Source organism: Zootoca vivipara, chromosome 13 (assembly GCF_963506605.1).
Source record: "Zootoca vivipara chromosome 13, rZooViv1.1, whole genome shotgun sequence".
Lineage (NCBI taxonomy): Eukaryota > Metazoa > Chordata > Lepidosauria > Squamata > Lacertidae > Zootoca > Zootoca vivipara.
Window position 1 is genome coordinate 49,618,123 of NC_083288.1, and position 22,333 is coordinate 49,640,455.

The 22,333-nt window shown below is 48.0% G+C and overlaps 2 protein-coding genes across 2 annotated transcripts in view; both read left to right on the plus strand.

The window, feature by feature from the left end:
- Positions 1–11,341, plus strand: part of LOC118094284 (polyunsaturated fatty acid lipoxygenase ALOX15B-like) — a 36,552-nt gene extending 25,211 nt beyond the window's left edge. Inside the window, exons 10-14 of the mRNA XM_060281884.1 lie at positions 1,824–1,993; positions 3,176–3,297; positions 5,081–5,181; positions 5,934–6,104; positions 9,554–11,341. Coding sequence (XP_060137867.1) covers positions 1,824–1,993; positions 3,176–3,297; positions 5,081–5,181; positions 5,934–6,104; positions 9,554–9,733 — 744 coding nt within the window. The 3' untranslated portion in view covers positions 9,734–11,341. The remainder of the gene's footprint in view (positions 1–1,823; positions 1,994–3,175; positions 3,298–5,080; positions 5,182–5,933; positions 6,105–9,553) is intronic.
- Positions 11,342–21,682: 10,341 nt separating this feature from the next.
- LOC118094283 (polyunsaturated fatty acid lipoxygenase ALOX15B) overlaps positions 21,683–22,333 on the plus strand; it is a 29,555-nt gene continuing 28,904 nt past the window's right edge. The window contains exon 1 of the mRNA XM_035134513.2: positions 21,683–21,841. The gene's annotated coding sequence lies outside the window, so the exon portion shown is untranslated. The remainder of the gene's footprint in view (positions 21,842–22,333) is intronic.

Below are 22,333 nucleotides of genomic sequence, written 5' to 3' on the forward strand. Positions count from 1 at the left end.
CTCTTCAGGCCCAGGGACTTCCACATCCCACCCATTCCACCACAGGGTGATTCGCAGCTGACTTGGGGAGTTGTTTTCTGGGAGTGCCTCTCTGCTTTGCAGGACTTTGAGGGCAGTCTTCTGTTTGGAAGTGCCCTGCCTTTGAAGGCTGCCCAGTTTGGTTTAAAGATGCAGAACCCTAAGAAGGGGAGATTCACTGGGGAGCTTTGAGGTTTCCTCCCAAGGTTAACACCTGGGGAGCGGGTTGAGCCACATTGAAATGCATTGGGGATAGATCCCAGGTTAGTCTTACTCGGAATTTGATAGATGTAGCTAACTTAAGACTGTCCGTTTCAATGGATGTGCTCTGAGTACAAGTTAACAGAGTACAACCCAATTTAAATTATAGCAATTATTTCCTCTCTCTTTTTGGTAAAGTAGTTTTTATTTGGGTTTTTTAAAAATATAAACTTATAACAAAATCAATTTAAAATCCATATAAAGAGATTACTCTGAATCTCACGACTTCCACCCACCCATCCCCTCCATGGGTCCTAATATCAACCAGTCCACAATACACATTTTTTTATCCATCTAAATTGTCCATAGTTTTTGTTACATTACAAGTGTGATTAAAATCCTGCTAATGTTTTCATTTGCTTGCAATGGTCTCCTGAATAAATTATAATTTCCCCCCATTCTTCTTTAAAGTTCTTGTCCTCTTGGTTCCCGAGCTTCCTAGTTAATTTTGCCATTTCAGCACAATCCATCAACTTGGTTTGCCATTCTTCCTTGGTCGGGATTGTTTTTTCCTCCCATCTCTGGGCAAATAACATCCGTGTGGCTGTTGTCGCGTAATGAACAGTCTTTTCTGGTCCTTTGGGATCTCGGTACCTATAATTCCTAATCAGAAAGCTTCTGGTTGGTTTTTTTTTAAAGCAAATGTTATTTTAAACATTTTTTTCATTTCATTATATATCATCTCCCAGAAAGTTTTTGTTACCTGACACGTCCACCACATATGACAAAAGGTATCTAAATTATAGCAATTGTTTCCAAGTAGATCAGCACTGGCAAGTATAGAATCATAGAATCATAGAGTTGGAATATTGTCACCACATTTGATACTTTGTGATATGATTATGTAAATCTTGTCATGCTGAGCATTGTTTTCACTATGGAAAGGCGGCATACAAATAAAATGATGATGATGATGATGATGATGATGATGATGATGATGAGGCAGTTGTAGGGACTGACGTTCCCCACCTTCCCACACTTGTCTAAGTCTCCTCCTTCCCTGGGACCTCCCCAACAATCTGAGGCTCCCTCACTGGGCCTGTCTTTGCTCCTCTCTCTTCATATCTCTTCTGGTTCCAGGAGACCAGAAGAGAGGGGAGCTGGTTGCAGCAGGAGCATAACTGCCAAGTACCCCGTTTTCCCCAGGAACCCCCCGTATTTTCTTACTGTTTCCCACATGTGTCCTGAATGGCAAAATACCCCATATCCCCCCGGATTACGGAACTCCTGCCGGCGGCCATGTTCTTCTGGTGCCGCGCCGGCACCGGAAGTCGCTTCTATGCACTTCCGGACATGCGCAAAAGCGACCCCCGATGCCGCCGTGCCCACCCCCAACACGTCCGCAGTGCCAGAAGTCGCCTCCACGCATGTCCGGAAGTGCGCAGAAACGGCCTCTGCCGCTGCGGACACCCTGGAAATAGATTATACACAGGGGTGCCTCTGAAGACAGTTTGGAAACTTCAGCTGGGGCAGAATTCCAAATGTGCCTCATTTGGGAGTGTGCTGAGTGGTCTTCTCCCCTCCCCACCCGCTTTCCACCATAGGCCATAGCGACCGGGCGTCGAGGGCTAGCTGTGCTTCTTAAAAAGTGCCTGGACAACCTGACCTACACAGATCTGTGCCTCCCTGAGGACATTGAGGCCCGAGGAGTCAGCTCTCTTGCCGATTACTACTACAGGGACGACGGGCTGAAGATATGGGATGCCATCGAGAGGTAAGAGAAACAGGATTCGCGAGGAAATGTTGGACGGGCTCACGGAAGGTGCCCAGGTATTGTCTGGGTGCTTGCAGTGGAATGGCTGGCGTCTTCTTCAAACATCAGCCCCGTGCATACCTGCCAAGTTCCTCTCTGAAAAATAAGGGACCGGACCGAAATTAGCATGCCGGAAGTAGTGCGGCGGCCATTTTGGGACTGGGCGGAGCATGCTCAGAAGTGACTTTTGATGCTGTTGTGCCCAGTTCCAAAATGGCTGCCGCACCAGAAGTTACACTGCAGCCATTTTGGAACTGGGCAGAGCAGCATCAAAAGTCGCTTCTGAGCACGCTCCGCCCAGTTCCAAAATGGCCGCCGCGCCAGAATAAACCGGGGGAAAACAAAAAAATCCGTTTTTTCGGCTGGGGACAGCCGGAAAAACGGGGGTTTCCCGGGGAAAACGGGAGACTTGGCAGCTATGGCCCCGTGCCCACCTGTTCCTCACACTGCATGCCTGATCTCAAGCTCTGCTCCCAGTTTCCAGAGCAGTTTGCCACCATGTAAGGGGTGGGGAGAGCTGCTACTCAAAAGCAAGGCATCAAAGCACATGTAATGCACAGACACAAATCCTGGGGGGTGGTAGTTCCCGCCGAGATCATATAACACCAGTCCTGAAAGACCTACATTGGCTCCCAGTACGTTCCCGAGCACAATTCAAAGTGTTGGTGCTGACCTTAAAAGCCCTAAACGGCCTCAAAGGCCCAGTATACCTGCAGGAGCTCCTCCATCCCTATCATTCTGCTTGGACACGGAGGTCCAGCTCCGAGGGCCTTCTGGTGGTTCCCTCCCTGTGAGAAGTGAGGTTACAGGGAACCAGGCAGAGGGCCTTCTCGGTGGTGGCACCCGCCCTGTGGAATGCCCCACCATCAGATGTCAAGGAAATAAACAACTCTCTGACTTTTAGAAGACATCTGAAGGCAGCCCTGTTTAGGGAAGTTTTTAATGTTTTATTGTGTTTTTAATATTCTGTTGGAAGCTGCCCAGAGTGGCTGGGGAAACCCTGCCAGATGGGTGGGGTGTAAATAAATTGTAGTTGTTGTTGTTGTTTGTTGTTCTTATTGTTATAGTTTACGCCTCACAGAGCTACAATTCCGCACACAGCCTGCCTGGGGAGCCAGCCTAACTTCTCATTTCCCCCCACAGCTTCGTCTCTGGCATTGTGGAACTGTACTACAAGAACAACTTGTCTGTCCAGCGAGATTATGAGCTTCAGGCCTGGATCTGCGACATCTTCACAAAGGGCTTCCTGTCCAAGCGTTCGTCAGGTACTCCGCCAAAAACCATTTCTTGCTGCTTCTTTGTTCTGCTCGCTGTTTTCCTTCCTTCGGGACTTGTTTAGGCAGCCCGTCACAACTTTGGGAAACCTATAAAAAGTATCCGCTTTCCTGTAGGCCCTTTAACCTGGCGGAGGAGTGCAAAACGTCACGCTGCCCCATACCTCTGGTGTGCAGTCAGCTGCGATGCACCATTTCATGGAATCATAGAATTGTTGAGTTGGAAGGGGACACCCAGGGTCATCTAGTCCAACCCCCTGCAGGAATGTGCATTTAGCATGCACACCAGTTTTATTATGCTCTTCAGCCACGCCTCAGCCTCAACGCAAGTCACAATGTGAAAACGCATGAAGGAAGGTGCAGTTAGATTGGGGGTACTTGTCACAGCAGAGTCTCGAGACCCCTGGCAGTTGAAGCTGCAGTTCAGATTCCTAGGCTCTTTCCTCCAGTTTATGGGGGCAGGAGGAGATACGGAGGGACTTGGAATGATGAGATGCTGGCCCATGGAAGCAGCTAGTGGCCCCTGGTACCTTTTAGAGTTGGTAGGATGGAAGCAGGGACGTAGCCAGGATTTTTGTTGGGGGGGGGGGCAGCCAAAGATGTTGCTGTTTTTAAAGGAAATCAAAGTTGTTGAGCTTTCCCCCTTGGATGGAAGCCAGGGAGCCCAACACTAGATGGCGCCAGAGCCAAGAGCAGGCGGATTCTAGTTTTGTCTCTGTCCTTTTCCAACACTGCTGTAGTGGTCTGGGGTCACGAGCATAGCTGCCAAGTTTTCCCTTTTCTCACGAGGAAGCATATTCAGCATAAGTGAATTTCCCTTTAAAAAAGGGAGAACTTGGCAGCTATGGTCACGAGGGAAGGGAGGAAGACCCAATCCTATTTCTGCCCTAGGGTCCCTGTGTCCAGCCAACTTGAATAAAATATTGGGGGTGGGGTGGGCAGGCAAGCTTCACCCCATATAATTGATCACAAGATTCCCTCTCTCTCTCTCTCTCTCTCACACACACACACCCATTTGAATGGCAATGGCTATCAACTTTGGGGCCGCCCGACCTGTGTTTATAAACCTCCAACGAAGGAGGGAATGCCTTCTTCCGAGGGGGGTCCGTTCCACTGTCAAAATCCAACATGCTTTGTAAAGGGACCAGTATTCGACTGGTGGGTCAGGACCTGCAAGTGAGTTGTTGTGGGTCGCAACAGGAGCACAACCCCCTTGCAATGGTACAAGATTAAGAAACGGCTCCCAATATGCATGGCTGGGTTAAACCCCAGGGTGGTGAGTTTGAGCAAAAGATGGCAGGGCCTTGGGCTCGCTGACTCTCATGGTCCCTTCCCACTCTGCAGCTCTATGATTCTATGTTTGGTTGAAGATACCTGTTGTAAGTGGGACCCAGGTGGCGCTGTGGGTTAAACCACTGAGCCCAGGGCTTGCTGATCAGAAGGTCAGCGGTTCGAATCCCTGTGACGGGGTGAGCTCCCGTTGCTCGGTCCCAGCTCCTGCCCACCTAGCAGTTCGAAAGCACGTCAAAAATGCAAGTAGATAAATAGGAACTGCTACAGCGGGAAGGTAAATGGCGTTTCCGTGTACTGCTCTGGTTCGCCAGAAGTGGCTTTGTCATGCTGGCCACATGACCTGGAAGCTATATGCCGGCTCCCTCGGCCAATAATGCGAGGTGAGCGCGCAACCCCAGAGTCGGTCACGACTGGACCGAATGGTCAGGGGTCCCTTTACCTTTACCTGTTGTAAAGGACTTGTCCTCTCGCTTCTGTACAGGCATCCCTTCCTCCATCCGCTCTGTTCCGGAACTCATCAAGTTTCTGACCATGGCGATCTTCACGTGCTCAGCCCATCACGCGGCCGTAAACAGTGGGCAGGTAAGTGAATCTGCTCTCCTTCCTTAGAGTACATAGAGTATCTATGTAAGGGATGTTTGAAGGCACCGATTTCCATTCTGAAACATGCTAATATTTTTTCTTTTCTTTTGGTTTTACAAGTTCATTCACACAAATCAAATTCTTACAAATATTAGAATTTAACATGAGATTCCTCCGAATCGTAGGACTTCCCTCCTCCTCTCCGCGGGTTCTTTAAATAACTTTATCAACTGCGTATTATAAGTTGATCCAAATTACAACCCTCCATTATATCCAAAGTCTTTGTGCCATTGCAAGAGTTATTTAAAGCCTTCCAAAGAGTTCTAGTGTTTACAGTGTTCTTTTAAATACATTCTGTGTTTGCCCCATTCTGTACTGAAGTTTTGATCTTCCTGATTTCCGATTTTCCCGGTCAGTCTTGCCATCTCTGCATCGTCCAATGATTTCATCTGCCAAGTCCTCCCTTCTAGGTATCTTCTCATCTTTCCAGCTCCAAAACATGCTTGTCACAGCGGCGTTTCTGTTCCACTCCAGTTCGACTTTTGCAAAAAGAAAGAAAAGAAAAGATGCAATTTGTCTCGCTGCCTGCCAAAAAAAAAGATCCTTTCTGATCTTTGGGGATAGTAAAACGAAATAACAACAGAAAGGAGGAGTGTTATGTTCTTGTGCTTTTAAATCAATAGATAGGCGCTGAGTTTGCAGACTCTCTTTAACTTTCTTCTGTCCTCCCCTCTCTCTCCCCTGGGCTACAGTTCGAACTGGGTGCCTTCATGCCCAACTTGCCATCGTCCATGAGGAAGCCTCCGCCCGATGTTAAAGCCCCAGTGACGCTGAAGGAGTACCTGGACATCATCCCCGAGATGAACACCACCAGCCAAGTCCTTGCCGTCATCTGGGTCTTGCGGAACGAGGATTTTGACATGGTAAGAAAGGCGGCCTGTTGTCTTTGTCCATGGAGATTTCTTGGCAGGGATATTGGAGTGGCTTCCAGTTCCTTCTCCAGGTGGATCACGTTTAGTCAAAACTCTCCACTATGACCTGTCCATCTTGGGTGGCCCTGCATGGCATAGCTCATAGCTTCTCTGAGTTATTCAAGCCCCTTCGCCACGACAATGCAATGATCCATGAAGGATTCTTCGGCGATCAGCCTTCTTTATGGTCCAGCTCTCACTTCCATACATCACTACTGGGAAAACCATAGCTTTAACTATACGCACCTTGCCTACAAAGGTCCGTATAGTTAAAGCTATGGTTTTCTCAGTAGGGATGTATGGAAGTGAGAGCTGGACCATCAAGAAGGCCGATCGCCGAAGAATTGATGCTTTTGAATTATGGTGCTGGAGGAGACTCTTGAGAGTCCCATGGACTGCAAGAAGATCAAACCTCTCCATTCTGAAGGAAATCAGCCCTGAGTGCTCCCTGGAAGGACAGATCCTGAAGCTGAGGCTCCAATACTTTGGCCACCTCATGAGAAGAGAAGAATCCTTGGAAAAGACCCTGATGTTGGGAAAGATTGAGGGCACTAGGAGAAGGGGACGACAGAGGACGAGATGGTTGGACAGTGTTCTCGAAGCTACGAACATGAGCTTGACCAAACTGCGGGAGGCAGTGCAAGACAAGAGTGCCTGGCGTGCTATGGTCCATGGGGTCACGAAGAGTCGGACACGACTAAACGACTAAACAACAACAAGAAAGGCAGCAAATGGACAAGGGGAGGGGGGTGGGCTAGGACCTGGGAGAGACTTGGGTCCACATCCCCACTCAGCCACGAGGCTCACTGGGTGACCTCGCTGCCTCTCGGCCTAAGCCACCAGGTCAGCAATAAATCACATGGCACCAGTGAAGTGAGCTCGCTTCATTCAAAGCTCAGGAGGCCAGGCCTAGTGATCACAGCAACTGAGACTGCTTCCCTTTGTCAGTCTCTGCTCCACCCTCTTCATTCCCCCCCCTTTTATTTTGACAAAGTAATAATCATAAATAAATAAGAATAAAAATATGCGCATCCCGCCACCGAGACCATTGTAACTACCCAACCTCCCAAAATTTCAACACCTTTTGCGATGGTTTGACCCCTTTCCGTTTTAGCAGTACAAATTCTGCAAACACCTTCCATATTTCCTCAAAAGCATTCCTCCTGCGAATTCCCCGTCTTACCTTAATGGCACATGTTAATTTATCATGAATAGCTATATCCCACACCTCTTTGTACCATTCTTCCATTTTATATTCCCCTTGCCCCTTCCACTTCCTAGCTATAGTAATTCTTTTTTTTATAATGCTTTTTATTAAAATTTTCAAAAATGCAACAATAATTGGACACAGAAAGAAAAAAACTATAACAGTAACACTAAACAAGCAAAAAAGCAAGAAAAAGAAAAGAAAAAGAAAGACAAATACACAATTAAAAATACTTATTCCTCTGTTTGTTCACATTGTATATTGGGACCTCCTCGGGTTCCCTTCCCCTGTGTTTCTTTAGCTCGTTTATACTTAGCAAATTCTAAACCATTTTAATCACTTTGTATAATCTTATTTTCCTCCTTTCATTTAACATATTCATAAATTCCACAGTTTATTTACAACTTAATTTCTGATCTTAATATGTCACTTTTGCATATTTTTTAAAATATAACTTAAAATCTTTCCATTCTTCTTCTGTCGCTTCTCTCCCCGATTGCGGATTCTTCCGGGCCTAGCTATAGTAATTCATGCAGCTGTCAATAAATTTGTGAGCAAGTCCTTCTTAGCCTGCGAACCTTCCACCCCGTTATAAATCTATAACAATGCTACCTTCTGGACTTTTGGTCAGCTTTAACCCAGTGGTTTCTGTTATCTCCTTAAACATGCTTTGCCAAAAGAAATTGTGCATATTTACACCCCCACCACATGAGAAGGTAATTCCCGGTTTCCTGGCATCCCCTCCAACATAACACCGAATATTCCTTGTTTGTTTGATTTAATCTAATTGTGCCTGCCTTTGCTCCACCCTCTTCATCCCTTTTTGGGTCCTGGGAGACCAGTGGAAAGAGGAGCTGGTTACAGCAGAAGGGAGAGACACCCCCCCCCCCCAGCCTTCTTCATCAGCCTGCCTGCATTTTGATGTATATTGTCCTCTAGGAGCCTTAGTTTGGTCAGAATCGAGCATGCACTTTCAGAGTTAACACGAAATACATTACTTCTGGTAACAACAACAAGCCACCATATCCATTAGAGCGCCATGAAAATTTGTGTCCCGGGCTTTTTGGACTCTTCTATCTGTGTACCATCTGAAACCATCTGCCATATGCGGCAGCTAGATTGGTGACTGGGAGCGGCCGCCGAGACCACATAACACCGGTCTTGAAAGATCTACATTGGCTCCCAGTACGTTTCCGAGCACAATTCAAAGTGTTGGTGCTGACCTTTCAAGCCCTAAATGGCCTCGGTCCAGTATACCTGAAGGAGCGTCTCCACCCCCATCATTCTGCCCGGACACTGAGGTCCAGTGCTGAGGGCCTTCTGGCGGTTCCCTCGTTGCGAGAAGCCAAGTTGCAGGGAACTAGGCAGAGGGCCTTCTCGGTGGTGGCGCCTGCCCTGTGGAACGCCCTCCCAACAGATGTCAAAGAGGAAAACAACTACCAGACTTTTAGAAGACATCTGAAGGCAGCCCTGTTCAGGGAGGCTTTTAATGTTTAATAGATTACTGTGTTTTATTTTTCTGTTGGAAGCCGCCCAGAGTGGCTGGGGAAACCCAGCCAGGTGGGCGGGGTATAAATAATAATAATAATAGAAAAAACACACCAAAGGAGCACACCAGTTGCCAGATGTGAAATACATTGTCATTATTTTCAGCTCTCCTTCCCCACTAGTCAGTTCCTCGGCCTTCAGCTACTTCATCTCCCTGAAAACCTTTGTTTACTCATCTCTGCTAAAACCCACAACCTTTCTTTTTCCGGCGTCCCTTGCAAAGTTCCTCTGTCCATCGCACCGGCCCCCAGCACTTCCTTCCCAGCAACTGTTGTTGGTTTTTTGGGCGGCACCTTAGCAGCTTGGGGGGGTTGGCAAACATTCCCTGACATCACGGCAGCTCAGCCAATGGCAGTGGGGTGGCGGCGGCAGCGGCGGCAGTTTTCAGGCTGGCAACCGGTTGTTTTTGTGGTTTGTCAATTAGGAAGGGTGGCAGCTGTCCCTTCCGTGGCACTCTAGAGAGGAGGCACCTCCAGCGCTTTCTCCAGGGGTTAATTTCTTAAAATGTCCATGTTGAAGGCAGAGAGATGTTCTGCACAAAGGGAAGAGACACACATCCCTTTGGACGATCGAGCAGTTCCCAGAGGTGACCCCATCTTCGAACTAAACTGACCCTGCCTCTCTCTCTCTCTGTTTCTGTTTGCAGAAACCTCTGGGGCAATACGACGACGAGCACTTTGTTGAGGAGGAACCGAAGCAGCTCATAACGGCTTTTCAAGAGCGCCTGGCGCACATTTCCGAGGAAATCAAGAGCAGGAACAAGTCGATGAAGCTGCCGTACACCTACCTCTGCCCAGACAACATAGAGAACAGCACATGCATATAGAAGCAGCGCATGCTTCCAGACCACACTGGCCATGCTGCGGTGCAGCCTTCTTCAACCCGGCGCCCTCCGGGTGCTCGGTACTACAACTCCCACCAGCCCCCAGTCCAAAACACCCGGAGGGCGCCCGGTTGGGGGAAGGCTGCTTCTCAGTTTCTCTTTATGCAGCCCCACATCGCTAGAGATTTCTTTGAGTGCAGCAGGCTAGGGCCTGCGATTGTAAACACGACCCTAGGACAGGAATTCTGCAGCAGGCAGGCTCAGGCTGGCAGCATGCAACTTGAAGATTCACAGAACCCTCTAAAAAAAAAAACATCCACAAAATATGAAGGGCCTGTTCTGAATGGGGCGGCATCCTTCCCGGAGGAGCAGGGATGCCGTTTGGGGGTGCTCCTTAGAATCACAGAATTGTAGATAGATGGCCCTTGGGAATCTCTTCCAACTCTATGTATTCTATGCAGGAGGTCTGAGGTTTAATCCCTGGTGTCTCCCGGTAGAGCTGGGAGAGAAGTTCTCTGCATGAAACCACTGCTGCCAGTCAGTGTAGGTAGGGAAAGTGATCTGGGTGGACCAATGGTCTGACTCTGCAGAAAGCAGCTTCCTATTCTCTCGTGCAACCTCAAGTCTGGACTACTGTAATGCGCTCTGTGTGGGGCTGCCCTTTAAGACTGCACTCTTCACTGTGGAGGCGAGCCTAGCTGAAGCTTCTCCTGCACATTACATTTCCTGTATCATTTCATACCCTTCCTCACCCTTGTACTTTAAAGGGATCAGGAGTTTGGAGAGGGAAGAACCACTTGCAGATCACCAGGTTGCCACTTGGCGGCGTGATTCGAACACAGAGCCGTGTTTTCTTTCCATTTGGCAGGCAGTGGGGATGGTGGTAGGAGAAGTTTAGACAAAAACACATGGGGAGGTCATAAACACACACACACACACACACACACACACACACACACACACACACACACCAGCAACCCAAACCCATTTCAGGCTAAGTGAAAAGAAAATATGTCAATCCAGATAGCTTTGTGCCTTAGCGGATTTTTCAAACAAAAAACTCAATTTCCAAGCATACATACTGTAGTTTAAACCCGTTGCTGGCTTTGTGCCCCTTTGATTCCAGCGAGACTTCAAAAGATTATTGTTGTTATTTGTTAAATTTGTATATTGCCCTTCATCTGAAGACCACGGGGCAGTTCACAACATCAAAATGCAAAATGCAAAAACAAAATAAAACAATAACTCCCCACCCAGTAAGAGCTTGTGGATGGTGGATTGCGAATGAACTGCTTTCAGGTCAAGGCAGAAAATGCTGCTTGAAAAAATAAATTTATTGCATTTTTGAAAATTTACAGAGAAAGAATAAATATTACACCTGAATACACAAAAAGAAAAAGAAAAGAAAGAAAAAAGAAAAAAATACAACAATAAAGAGAAGAAGAAAAAGAATTAATGACATACACAAAATTGTTCAAAGGATAGAAACTGTAATTTGAATATTCTATACAAAAGGCTCCCAGAAAGAAATTACTGTACATTTATATTCCTTTTGTTTCTTCCCTTACAATCACTTGCTTTCTGTTCCAGTAAACTTGTTTGAATCCCTGTTATGTTAGTTGACTTCCCTCTTTGCGGCTTCGACACTTCTCATTGGTTACCAACAATCTGTATTCCTTTCTTCATTTTTTCTTACTATATCTGTGAAATTAACCTAAGCACAACCAAGCATTATTTTTGGAACCATATTTAGTCAGGTGGTTTTTGAAGCAAGCCCATTCCTTTTTTTACCTTGTCGCCTGAGTGATGCTGCTTTTAAGTCTCTCGAACAAGTAGACATTTCTGCTACCAACTGGCCAACTGTTGGTTGCTAGGGCAGGTGTGTGTGTGTGTGTGTGTGTGTGTGTGTGTGTGTGTGTGTGTGTGTGTGTAGCCCTGCAGAAGTGTGGCTGGACCTGTTGGGAGGTGGAGTCCACGAACCTGAAGGAGCGTCTTCACCATAGCTGCCAAGTTTTCCCTTTTCTCGCGAGGAAGCCTATTCAGCATAAGGGAAAATCCCTTAAAAAAAGGGAGAACTTGGCAGCTATGGTCTTCACCCCCATTGTCCAGCCTAGACACTGAGGTCCAGCTCCGAGGGCCTTCTGGCGGTTCCCTCACTGCGAGAAGCCAAGATACAGGGAACCAGGCAGAGGGCCTTCTTGGTAGTGGCACCCACCCTGTGGAACGCCCTCCCACCAGATGTCAAAGAGAAAAACAACTACAGTACCAGACTTTTAGAGGACATCTGAAGGCAGCCCTGTTTAGGGAAGCTTTTAATGTTTAATAAATTATTGTATTTTAATATTTCTGTTGGAAGCCGCCCAGAGTGGCTGGGGAAACACAGCCAGATGGGTGGGGTATGAATAATATATGATTATGATTATGATTATTATAACTATAACCTCAGCAGGTCTGAGTGTACACTAGGACCATACCTTACACACGTTTAACTTGTGTGATTTCAACTGTGCACGGTTGAAAGCTCACATAGAATCATAGAGTTGGAAGAGACCACAAGGGCCATCCAGTCCAACCCCCTGCCAAGCAGGAAACACCATCAAAGCACTCTTGACATATGTCTGTCAAGCCTCCGCTTAAAGACCTCCAAAGAAGGAGACTCCACCACACTTCTTGGCAGCAAATTCCACTGTCGAACAGCTCTTACTGTCAGGAAGTTCTTCCTAATGTTTAGGTGGAATCTTCTTTCTTGTAGTTTGAATCCATTGCTCCGTGTCCGCTTCTCTGGAGCAGCAGAAAACAACCTTTCACCCTCCTCTATATGACATCCTTTTATATATTTGAACATGGCTATCATATCACCCCTTAACCTTCTCTACTCCAGGCTAAACATACCCAGCTCCCTAAGCCGTTCCTCATAAGGCATTGTTTCCAACCTTTGACCATTTTGGTTGCCCTCTTCTGGACACGTTCCAGCTTGTCAGTATCCTTCTTGGACTGTGGTGCCCAGAACTGGACACAGTACTCCAGGTGAGGTCTGACCAGAGCAGAATACAGTGGTACTATTACTTCCCTTGATCTAGACACTATACTCCTATTGATGCAGCCCAGAATTGCATTGGCTTTTTTAGCTGCTGCATCACACTGCTGACTCATGTCAAGTTTGTGGTCTATCAGGACTGCTAGATCCTTTTCACATGCCTTGCACATGTTAAATGCAAGCAAGGCAAAGAGCTCAAGAGCTCTTTCTGTGCCAGGAAAGCCCCATGCTTTTAAGCTCTCTTCCTTGCTTGAGGAGGGCAGGCGAGACCCACTCTGCATCCCAACTCCAGAAGGCAAAGGATGCTCGAGGGTGGGGGCAGTTCAAATAGACATATTTTTGTATCTGTGAGGCCCTGGGAACCGAACCCCTGCATAAGATGTGATTGTGCTGTGCAAGAAGCCATGTTTTGTGTGTGTGTGTGATTTATTCCAGATGTGCTCAGAGACTCTGCAGACCGAACCCCCAGCAGTGAACTCTTGCCGATTGTCTTCTGCCAGAAATGTGATTTCCCTTTTTTCTCCGTTTCCCAGCATGTGAAATTCTGCTAATTCTCTCGAGGCCTTTGCGTCACCCTAACCTCGTTCCCCTAGCCTACTGTTTACCAAGTAATGTCGGAGGTTAAAATACACTGGTTTTTTGCCGCTGTCAATTTTGTACCCGTGTTTGTCCTATCGACTTTCTGATTAGCGAAACAATGGAAACTGAAGGGATAAAGTCTCAGGGCCTATCCAGCTCTTTTTTCCGTGGCTGATGAATGAAAAGACAGGAGCGCAGGAAGGCAGCTAGGTCAGAGTCAGGTCTTTCGTCCATCTAGTTCAGTAATGCTGGCACATTAGATGAAATCCTGAGCACTTATTCTGATTTGTTTTGCAGGGAGGCTGGAAGCCAAGAAGATTCATATTGATTTTATTGTGGGGTCCTTTAAAACACACACACACACACACACACCCCTTCCTGTTAATCATTCTGCACTTTGCAATGCATTTGCCCATCATTTTCCAAACCACAAAAAGCTCATTTTTAGAAAAACAACAACATTGATTTGTTGCTCTAGGGTGGACATCGTGTGTCGACCCAATTCCACAGCGCAAACCTACATTTCCCAGAATGGGAAGTTCGTTCATCAAAGGAAGCAATTCTGGTTTGGCATCTCTAAAAAGGAACTAATTCCAGCACCACATTTGTCCCTTTGCAAACAAATGAGCTAGTTTGGTTCATCTTCCATTCCCAGTTCAAGACACTTTTGGTTTGTCCAAATGATTGCGAGCAAAGAAAATTCAGCAGTCAGAATGCTACAAAGATACCCCTCCAGAGAAATCCATTTCATTCCACGTTGATGATTATTTGTGCTCATGGTGCTAAAGGGGTGGCCATAGACTCATAGAACTGTTGTAAATAAAAAAAGTAAAGGTAAAGGGACCCCTAACGGTTAAGTCCAGTCGCGGACGACTCTGGGGTTGCGGCGCTCATCTCGCTTTACTGGCCGAGGGAGCTGACGTTTATCCACAGATAGTTTTTCCAGGTCATGTGGCCGTCACGACTAAGCCGCTTCTGGCGAAACCAGAGCAGCACACGGAAACGTCATTTACCTTCCCGCCGGAGCAGTACCTATTTATCTACTTGCACTTTGATGTGCTTTTGAACTGCTAGGTTGGCAGGAGCAGGGACCGAGCAACAGGAGCTCACCCCGTTGCAGGGATTCGAAGCGCTGACCTTCTGATTGGCAAGCCCTAGGCTCTATGCTTTAGACCACAGCGCCACCCGCATCCCATAGAACTGTAGAGAAGGACAAAAAAAACCTGCACCCAGTGCTTTTCTTTTCTTTTAAAAAAATGTTTAGAGATACTCTCATTTTCCTACTCATATTGAAATACTGGCCTTCCACGAGGCCAAACTTAGATTCACAAAATGTTTAGGAGTATGCCCACGCAGGAAAAAAATGAAGGAAATGGTGAAGCTGGCATTCAAAGCCCTTCCTATAATTTCAAAGGAAAAGGTTACCAATCCACTTTAAACTCTTTAATTGCGATGCTTCAGCAGCCAGCTATTTCGCAGGAAGCACATGGAGTGTTTATTCCTTCATTGTAAATGAAACCTTACACTGTCTACTGAGAAGTAAATCCCACTGTATTCAAAGGAACTTACTCCCAGGTAACTAGGTAAAGACTGCATAGCCTTCTTAAATCTTAAGCATTTTTACTCAGAACTAATTCTCTCTGAGTTCACTAGGATTTTCTGGTATGCTCGTGATCATTTTTGCAGTTTCTATTATTATTGTTATTGTTATTGTTATTATTTCCAACCTTCTCCCCACCCCAGACAGGGACTCAAGGCTGCTTACAGCTAAAACTTTATTTCATTCTATTTACCCGTGGGCGGTTTTTGCACGCGACCCCTTCCCTCGCACATTTTTTTCCTTACAACAATCCTGCGAGGTAGGGTTAGGCTGAGAGGTTTCACTTGGCTCAAGGTGACAGATGTGTGCAGCGAGATCAAACAGGGGAGAAGCTTTCTGGTGTAGAAGAGGATGTCCCTGTTTTTCATCAGAGAAATGTTGGAGGCCGTGAACACCCCTTCGCTCCTCTTCCAGAAGCAGAACGTGGGTATTTGCTTAAGAAATTGGCGAGATCCCGAGAGAAAAGCCATTCAGAAGACATTTGTGTGGGACAACAAGGAGCTCTTGAGTATTGCAAACAGAGCGCTCCCCTGCCAGGCTACATATTCTGCCAAAGGCTTCCTAGGAATCTGGTGGCTTTGTGTACATTTGTTCTGCTTCAGATCTACCCGCCACCCCACCCTGCTTGTGAAACGATAAGATCTGCCATAAACTACCTGCTTCCTGTCCCTTATCTCCCCATAAAATTCATTCAAGCCCCAACAGCAGAAGAGAGAGTTAACCACCCCGTTTATTGAGCATTGACAATAAGCTGTGCTTGCGACAGTATTATCAGGGCAGGTGTGCAGATGCCCTATTTCAATACAGTTTGTGCCCGCTGAAAATTCTCTATGCCATCAATGCTCCAATTCAGGTTTTTGGGTCCCTTCTGGGTGTCAATAGTGCAGTAACTTCAAGAAAACATCACAAAAGCTGCCTGTTAGCCAGAAGATTGGTGGTTTGAGCCCATCCAGGGATAGCTGCACGCAGGATTCTACGATTCTGATATGCCGACAGTCCAGAATAAATCAGCCGTCATTCAAAATACAGTGGTACCTTGGTTCTCAAACTTAATCCATTCCGGGAGTCCGTTCGACTCCCGAAACTCTACTAAAACCAAGGCACAGCTTCCGATTGGCTGCGGGAGGTTCCTGCACTCAAGCAGAAGCCACGTCGGATGTTCGGCTTCCGAAAAACGTTTGCAAACCGGAACACTCACTTCCGAGTTTGCGGCGTTCGGGAGCCAAGCCGTTTGAGTACCAAGGTACGTACCAATGTACTGTGAGATTGACTCGACCTAAAATAACGACAAAACATTTTCTAAAACGACAAGAGCGGAAGTTCCATGATTCTCTGGGGGAAGCCAGGACTGTTTAAAGCGTTGTGATACCGCTCTGAATGTGTAGTGCAGATTTTAACCATCTAGCGGCTGTATCCTAAGATAGGTACAGCTTCTGGGAGACTTCAAGGGCAGCCCCATGTTGACGGCATTGCAGTAATCCAGAGGGGAAGGGAGGGAGGGAGCGTCAGAGCAGCAGGTGCTGCCGTCAATCTGTTTGCCAAAGGTGGCTTATCTGGAAGAGTGCAACTCCTTTCCAGAACTGGGCGAGGATCAAAACACCGGGCAAATGATCAAAACGTGCACCAACGGCACTTTGGTCTGGTTTATTGTTTGGGGTCCCTTATGCCATTTCTGCTGAGGGGCTGTGGGCTCGTCGTCTGCCCCCCAAGCCCTCGCCTGGGCGCACTCGGTGCCTTTCGTGAGAAAACACAGCTTTCAAGAAAATAAACTTTCCTGAGAAGGCTTTCTTCCGCCGCAAGCCTGGAGGGAAGTGAAACAGGATGAGAGGGTGTGTGTCTTCTGCCCCCCCCCAATGTCACAGACAGGACCCAAGAGTCACCAGGACAGCTCTGCAGCTGGCTCCATTTGTGGTTGTTTCCTGGTTCACTGCCCTTGTTCCCCCCCCCAGCCCCTTTGGGGAAGTCTTAGAGGGCCTTTTTACAAATCCTATCCCTGCTTAAAGCCACGTTAATTTCCGGTGTGGTTTCTCGAGGCGTGGCCATGTTAATCTCTTGCAGCAAAACCAGCAAGGGTTTTTGTTGTTAAACTCTCCTCCTCTCCCAGATCGTTATGAAGCAAGCTGAGACTACATCATGGTGCCTGTCTTTGCTCCTCCCTTTTCATACCTCTCCTGGTTCTGGGAGACCAGGGAGGAGGGGAGCTAGTCACAGCAGGAGGAGGAGACCCCCTGGCTTCTTCGCCAGCCTGCCTCACCTCTGCCTCTTGGCCCCCATCCTCTCCAGCCTCTGATCCAGCCTCCTCTTCTGCCTCTCATTCCGGACTGCTCTCTGCCACAGCCTCTTCCCACTCACAGAGCCCTGTTGCCTCTTCAGCTTCCGGCACTTCCTCCTCCCGGTCTGCTCCCTCTTCTCCCTCTGGCCATTCATTGTCATCCCACCACCCATCCCCTGGCCCGCCCCATTCATAAATATAGGGTAGCAAAGGGATACAACCGTTTCCGATTGGCTTCCAGAGCTCGTGTAGTCGAAGCACCTGCCTTTGTTGCAGCTGCGTTCGGGATTCACCCTGTGCGTTGCCTGAAGTCGGACGATTTGGATGTGGACCGCAGCGATCTAAATATTAAAGCCTTCGGAAGGAATCTTTCTTTGGAGTCTTTGTTCTCCGGCAACCGGGAGCCAAGAGAGCTGGTCTATTAGGGCGCTGCCCCATTAACCTCAGCCTAACCCCAGCCAGTTTCTGCCTGCCTGCCTTATTACACGCAAGCAGCCCAAGGTGGTGAAACTTGACATCATCTTTCTCCTCCTTAAGTCTCAATGTTGCCCTTGTAGAGCCCAGAAAAGAGGAAGATGGGGTCCAAGCCGGAATCAGGTGGCCCTGCCTCTGATCAGCTCTGGCACCACCTACTGTTGGCCTCCCTACCTTCCGACCTACCAGCCCCTGCTTGTTTGTTTGTTTGTTTGCTTGTTTGTTTGCTTGTTTGTTTGTGGTGCCCAGATTAAAATCTCCACCGCTCTGAAAGCGTTGCCCTTGATGTGTTGCCCGCACCTGTCTGTTCACCCAGGTGTTTGCAGGTTGTTAACCGCAGGGCCTTGGTGGCAACTGGCTGGTCTACTGCAGCTTGCCATTGTCTGACTGCATTCTAGCTCAGCCGGGAGAGCATGAGATGCTCAATCTCAAGGTCATAGAATCATAGAGTTGGAAGAGACCACAAGGGCCATCCAGTCCAACCCCCTGCCAAGCAGGAAACACCATCAAAGCTTTCTTGACATATGTCTGTCAAGCCTCTGCTTAAAGACCTCCAAAGAAGGAGACTCCACCACACTCCTTGGCAGCAAATCCCACTGTCGAACAGCTCTTACGGTCAGGAAGTTCTTCCTAATGTTTAGGTGGAATCTTCTTTCTTGTAGTTTGAATCCATTGCTCCGTGTCCGCTTCTCTGGAGCAGCAGAAAACAACCTTTCACCCTCCTCTATATGGCATCCTTTTATATATTTGAACATGGCTATCATATCACCTCTTAACCTTCTCTTCTCCAGGCTAAACATACCCAGTTCCCTAAGCCGTTCCTCATAAGGCATTGTTTCCAGGCCTTTGACCATTTTGGTTGCCCTCCTCTGGACACGTTCCAGCTTGTCAGTATCCTTCTTGAACCGTGGTGCCCAGAACTGGACACTGTACTCCAGGTGAGGTCTGACCAGAGCAGAATACAGTGCTACTATTACTTCCCTTGATCTAGACGCTATACTCCTATTGATGCAGCCCAGAATTGCATTGGCTTTTTTAGCTGCTGCATCACACTGTTGACTCATGTCAAGTTTGTGGTCTACCAGGACTCCTAGATCCTTTTCACATGTACTGCTCTCAAGCCAGGTGTCTCCCATCCTGTATTTGTGCCTTTCAATTTTTTTTGCCCAATAATAAATAATAATAATAATAATAAACTTTTATTTATACCCCGCCCTCCCCAGTCAAAAACCGGGCTCAGGGCGGCTGACACCAACAGAACCACAATAAAACATAAAAACAATTAATTTAAATACAGATTAAAATACAGTATTAAAATTTAAAGTGCAGCCTCATTTCAAGTAGGCCATAAGTGGCTGACACCAACAGAACCACAATAAAACATAAAAACAATTAGTTAAAATACAGATTAAAATACAGTATTAAAATTTAAAGTGCAGCCTCATTTCAAGTAGGCCATAAGTGGCTGACACCAACAGAACCACAATAAAACATAAAAACAATTAGTTAAAATACAGATTAAAATACAGTAGTACTTTACATTTCTCCTTGTTAAAATTCATATTGTTTGCTTTGGCCCAGTTGTCTAATCTGTTAAGGTCATTCTGAAGTGTGATCCTGTCCTCTGGGGTATTAGCCACCGCTCCCAATTTGGTGTCGTCTGCAAACTTGCTCAGGATGCCCTCAAGCCCACCATCCAAGTCATTGATAAAGATGTTGAATAAGACTGGGCCCAAGACAGAACCCTGTGGCACCCCACTAGTCACTTCTCTCCAGGATGAGGAGGAGCCATTGATGAGCACCCTTTGGGTTCGGTCAGTCAGCCAGTTACAAATCCACTGAATGGTAGCATTGTCTAGCCCACATTTTACCAGCTTCTTTACAAGAATATCAAGGTTCAAGTCCCACATTGGGCAAAAAGATCCCCGTATATTGTGATTCTATGAAACAGGCTGGAGGGGGCTAGCTGAGGACAAACTGAGTTTTATGGGGCAGCGGTGTCTGAATTTGACAAAACTGTGGGTCAATGCAAAGGGCTCCCCCCCTCCTTTATATTCCGAGAAGCAGCCCTGCCACCATAAAGGTTCTTGTGTGTCAGGACAGTTTTACCTGTCTTCCATGTAAACAAGGGCCGTTGTGAAACGGTTTAAAACAAAAGAAGAAGGAAGAAACCCACACGCCCCAAAGGGCAAACGCAGTTTGAGAAGTCGAGTTGGGAAAGGCCGTGCAAAATGTGCTTGTCTGAGCAAGCCAGGAGACATATAAACAGAGGCAAGTTCCTCGCTGAAGGTTGCTTAGTGGTGGGGCCTGGTTTTGGAAAAAAAGAGAGAGAGCTTTGACTTTTGATGCTGTCCTTGAACACCTGGCCTCAGGTATCGTTGTGGCTCTTAGCCTCGGTGAGAGCTCTGCCGTCCCTGAGAAGCAGGTTGACGGCAGGCAACTGTAGGCCTGCCCAGGTGCCGCCCACTGGGGGCCGGCTCTGCTATTAGGCGGAAGGAGGTCACACCCACACACTACGTTTCAAGAACCCCTAGCATAGCTGCCAAGTTCTCCCTTTTTTAAAGGGAAATTCCCTTATGCTGAATAGGCTTCCTCGCGAGAAAAGGGGAAACTTGGCAGCTATGACCCCTAGACCAGTGTTTCCCAACCAGTGTGCCTCCAGATGTTTTGGGACTACAACTCCCATCATCCCTAGCTAGCAAGACCAGTGGTCAGGAATGATGGGAGTTGTAGTCCCAAAACATCTGGAGGCACACTGGTTGGGAAACACTGTCCTAGACCACTTTAAACCGGTTCCCCCGAATAATCCTGGTAGCTTGTTAAGGGTGCCGAGAGTTGTAGGGAGGAGAGCCTATACCCCTCGCAGAGCTGCTACAACTGCCAGAGGGGTTTAAGGAGAAATCCTTCTTCCCAGGGAACTATGGGAAATGTAGCTTTGTGAAAGGACTCCTTGGCACAGCTCCCAGGAGGCTTTGGGGGAAAACCATAGACTGCTTAAAGTGTCAGAATGCCGGACGGGGACTGAGAACAAGCCAAATGCCAGCTTCCTTCAAAAAGCCATGGTGTCTGCCATCCGAAAATAGTTGATAAGAACGGATCCCAGGGAACTCTGGGAACATGGAGACTTGAGGAGGTTGAAGCAGGCAGGAGGTGCCTCCCCCTAAATGCAAGAAGGCCGGCAGGCGGGGGGCTGGCTGAGATTGGTGGGGCACTGCCTAGCTTTATGTCTTTTGATTTGATTTATTACAAACACATATTTGTTCTTCCAAGGAGCTCACGATTCTCTTCCTTTAATCCTCACAACAACCCTGCGAGGTAGGCTAAGTTGAGAAGCAGTGACCGGCCACGAGGCCACCCAGGGAGCGGATTCGAACCCTGGCCTCTCCCGGGCCCTGGTCCGAAACTCTAACCGTTGCAGTCCACCACTCTCTGTTGGTGGGGCGCCCGATCCTGTTCAGTTTAAAAACAAACCAGGCAGGAGCTGTACAAATTCTCAGCATATGTATCTTGCACACATTTCAGGAAGATGCTGGTGTCCATCCAAAAGACGATGCCCTCAGGCTGAACTCTGCGGTCTGGCGCTCAGCAGTTCCCTCTTTTGTAGACTGGGGGATCTGAACCACGCCGCCACGGACTGCAGTCGTGGCTCCTTCCGTGGCAAGGCCACTGGCCATTTCTGCCCCTCAATGGCTTCATGTTCCTTGCCCCGCTGCCGCGCAAATCCCCACCTGCCCTGCCGATCCTTCTGACAGGCCCGGTTTCCTGGAGGAGGGCAAGGTTGTGGGAGCCCCCGTTCCTTGAAGCCACGAGGGCCCTTGGCTCGGTTTTCCTTTCCACCCCGTGGCCTGGAAGCCGGGGCCTGCTGGCTGGAGAGGTCTGTACCGTGTGCTTGGCTAGGTGCCCTCTCTGCGAGGAATGCTCTTTCCTCTCCAAAGAGTGCTAGCGAAAGCACAAACTCTGCCACTCCCTCGAGCTGGGACAGCTCCTCCCAATACCTACCTCAAAGAGGAAGCAAAGTGGAAAGACAGCTGGAGGAGGAGAAAATATCTCGACTCGTTCGGTGCATCTCGGAGCTGTTTGCCTGCGCTGCCCGACTGCCCCAGCCGGTGTGGCCCACTCTGCCTTCCTGACCGAGGCAGCCAGAGAGGGGTGAGGACCCTGGGGAGGACTGGGAGGGGGAGGGAATTCCACTTAGCCCCCTCCCCAAACTATGGCAAACTCCCCCAGCATCACGGCAGCCCAATTCCTAGAGGGCACCAGTCTCCAGCTGGGTGAGAAGGCAGGGGAACTCTGTAGGTCCTCTCTGTTCTCAGGGGGTCCTGCCTCTGTGCCCCAACATTGCCTCTCAGAAGTTAGAGATTGCAATGCGCCAAGAGGCACCACCAAAGGGTGCATTTGAGCATGGTCCTTTGGGGGTTTCGCTCTCTGTCATCTTTTCTCCTCGCCATGATTGCCTGCTTTCTTTTTCTGCCTCAGCTGCCAAAATGTCTCTGGCGTGGAGGGAATGCTCCTTGCAAAAAGAGCAGCCACAGCCCATGCAATATTCTAGTCCTCATCGTGGCAGCTAAACCCACTGGCCGAACACAATGGTGTGTGTGCGCACGCATGTGTGTTTGGAAAATGCAGAGAGAGAGAGAGAGA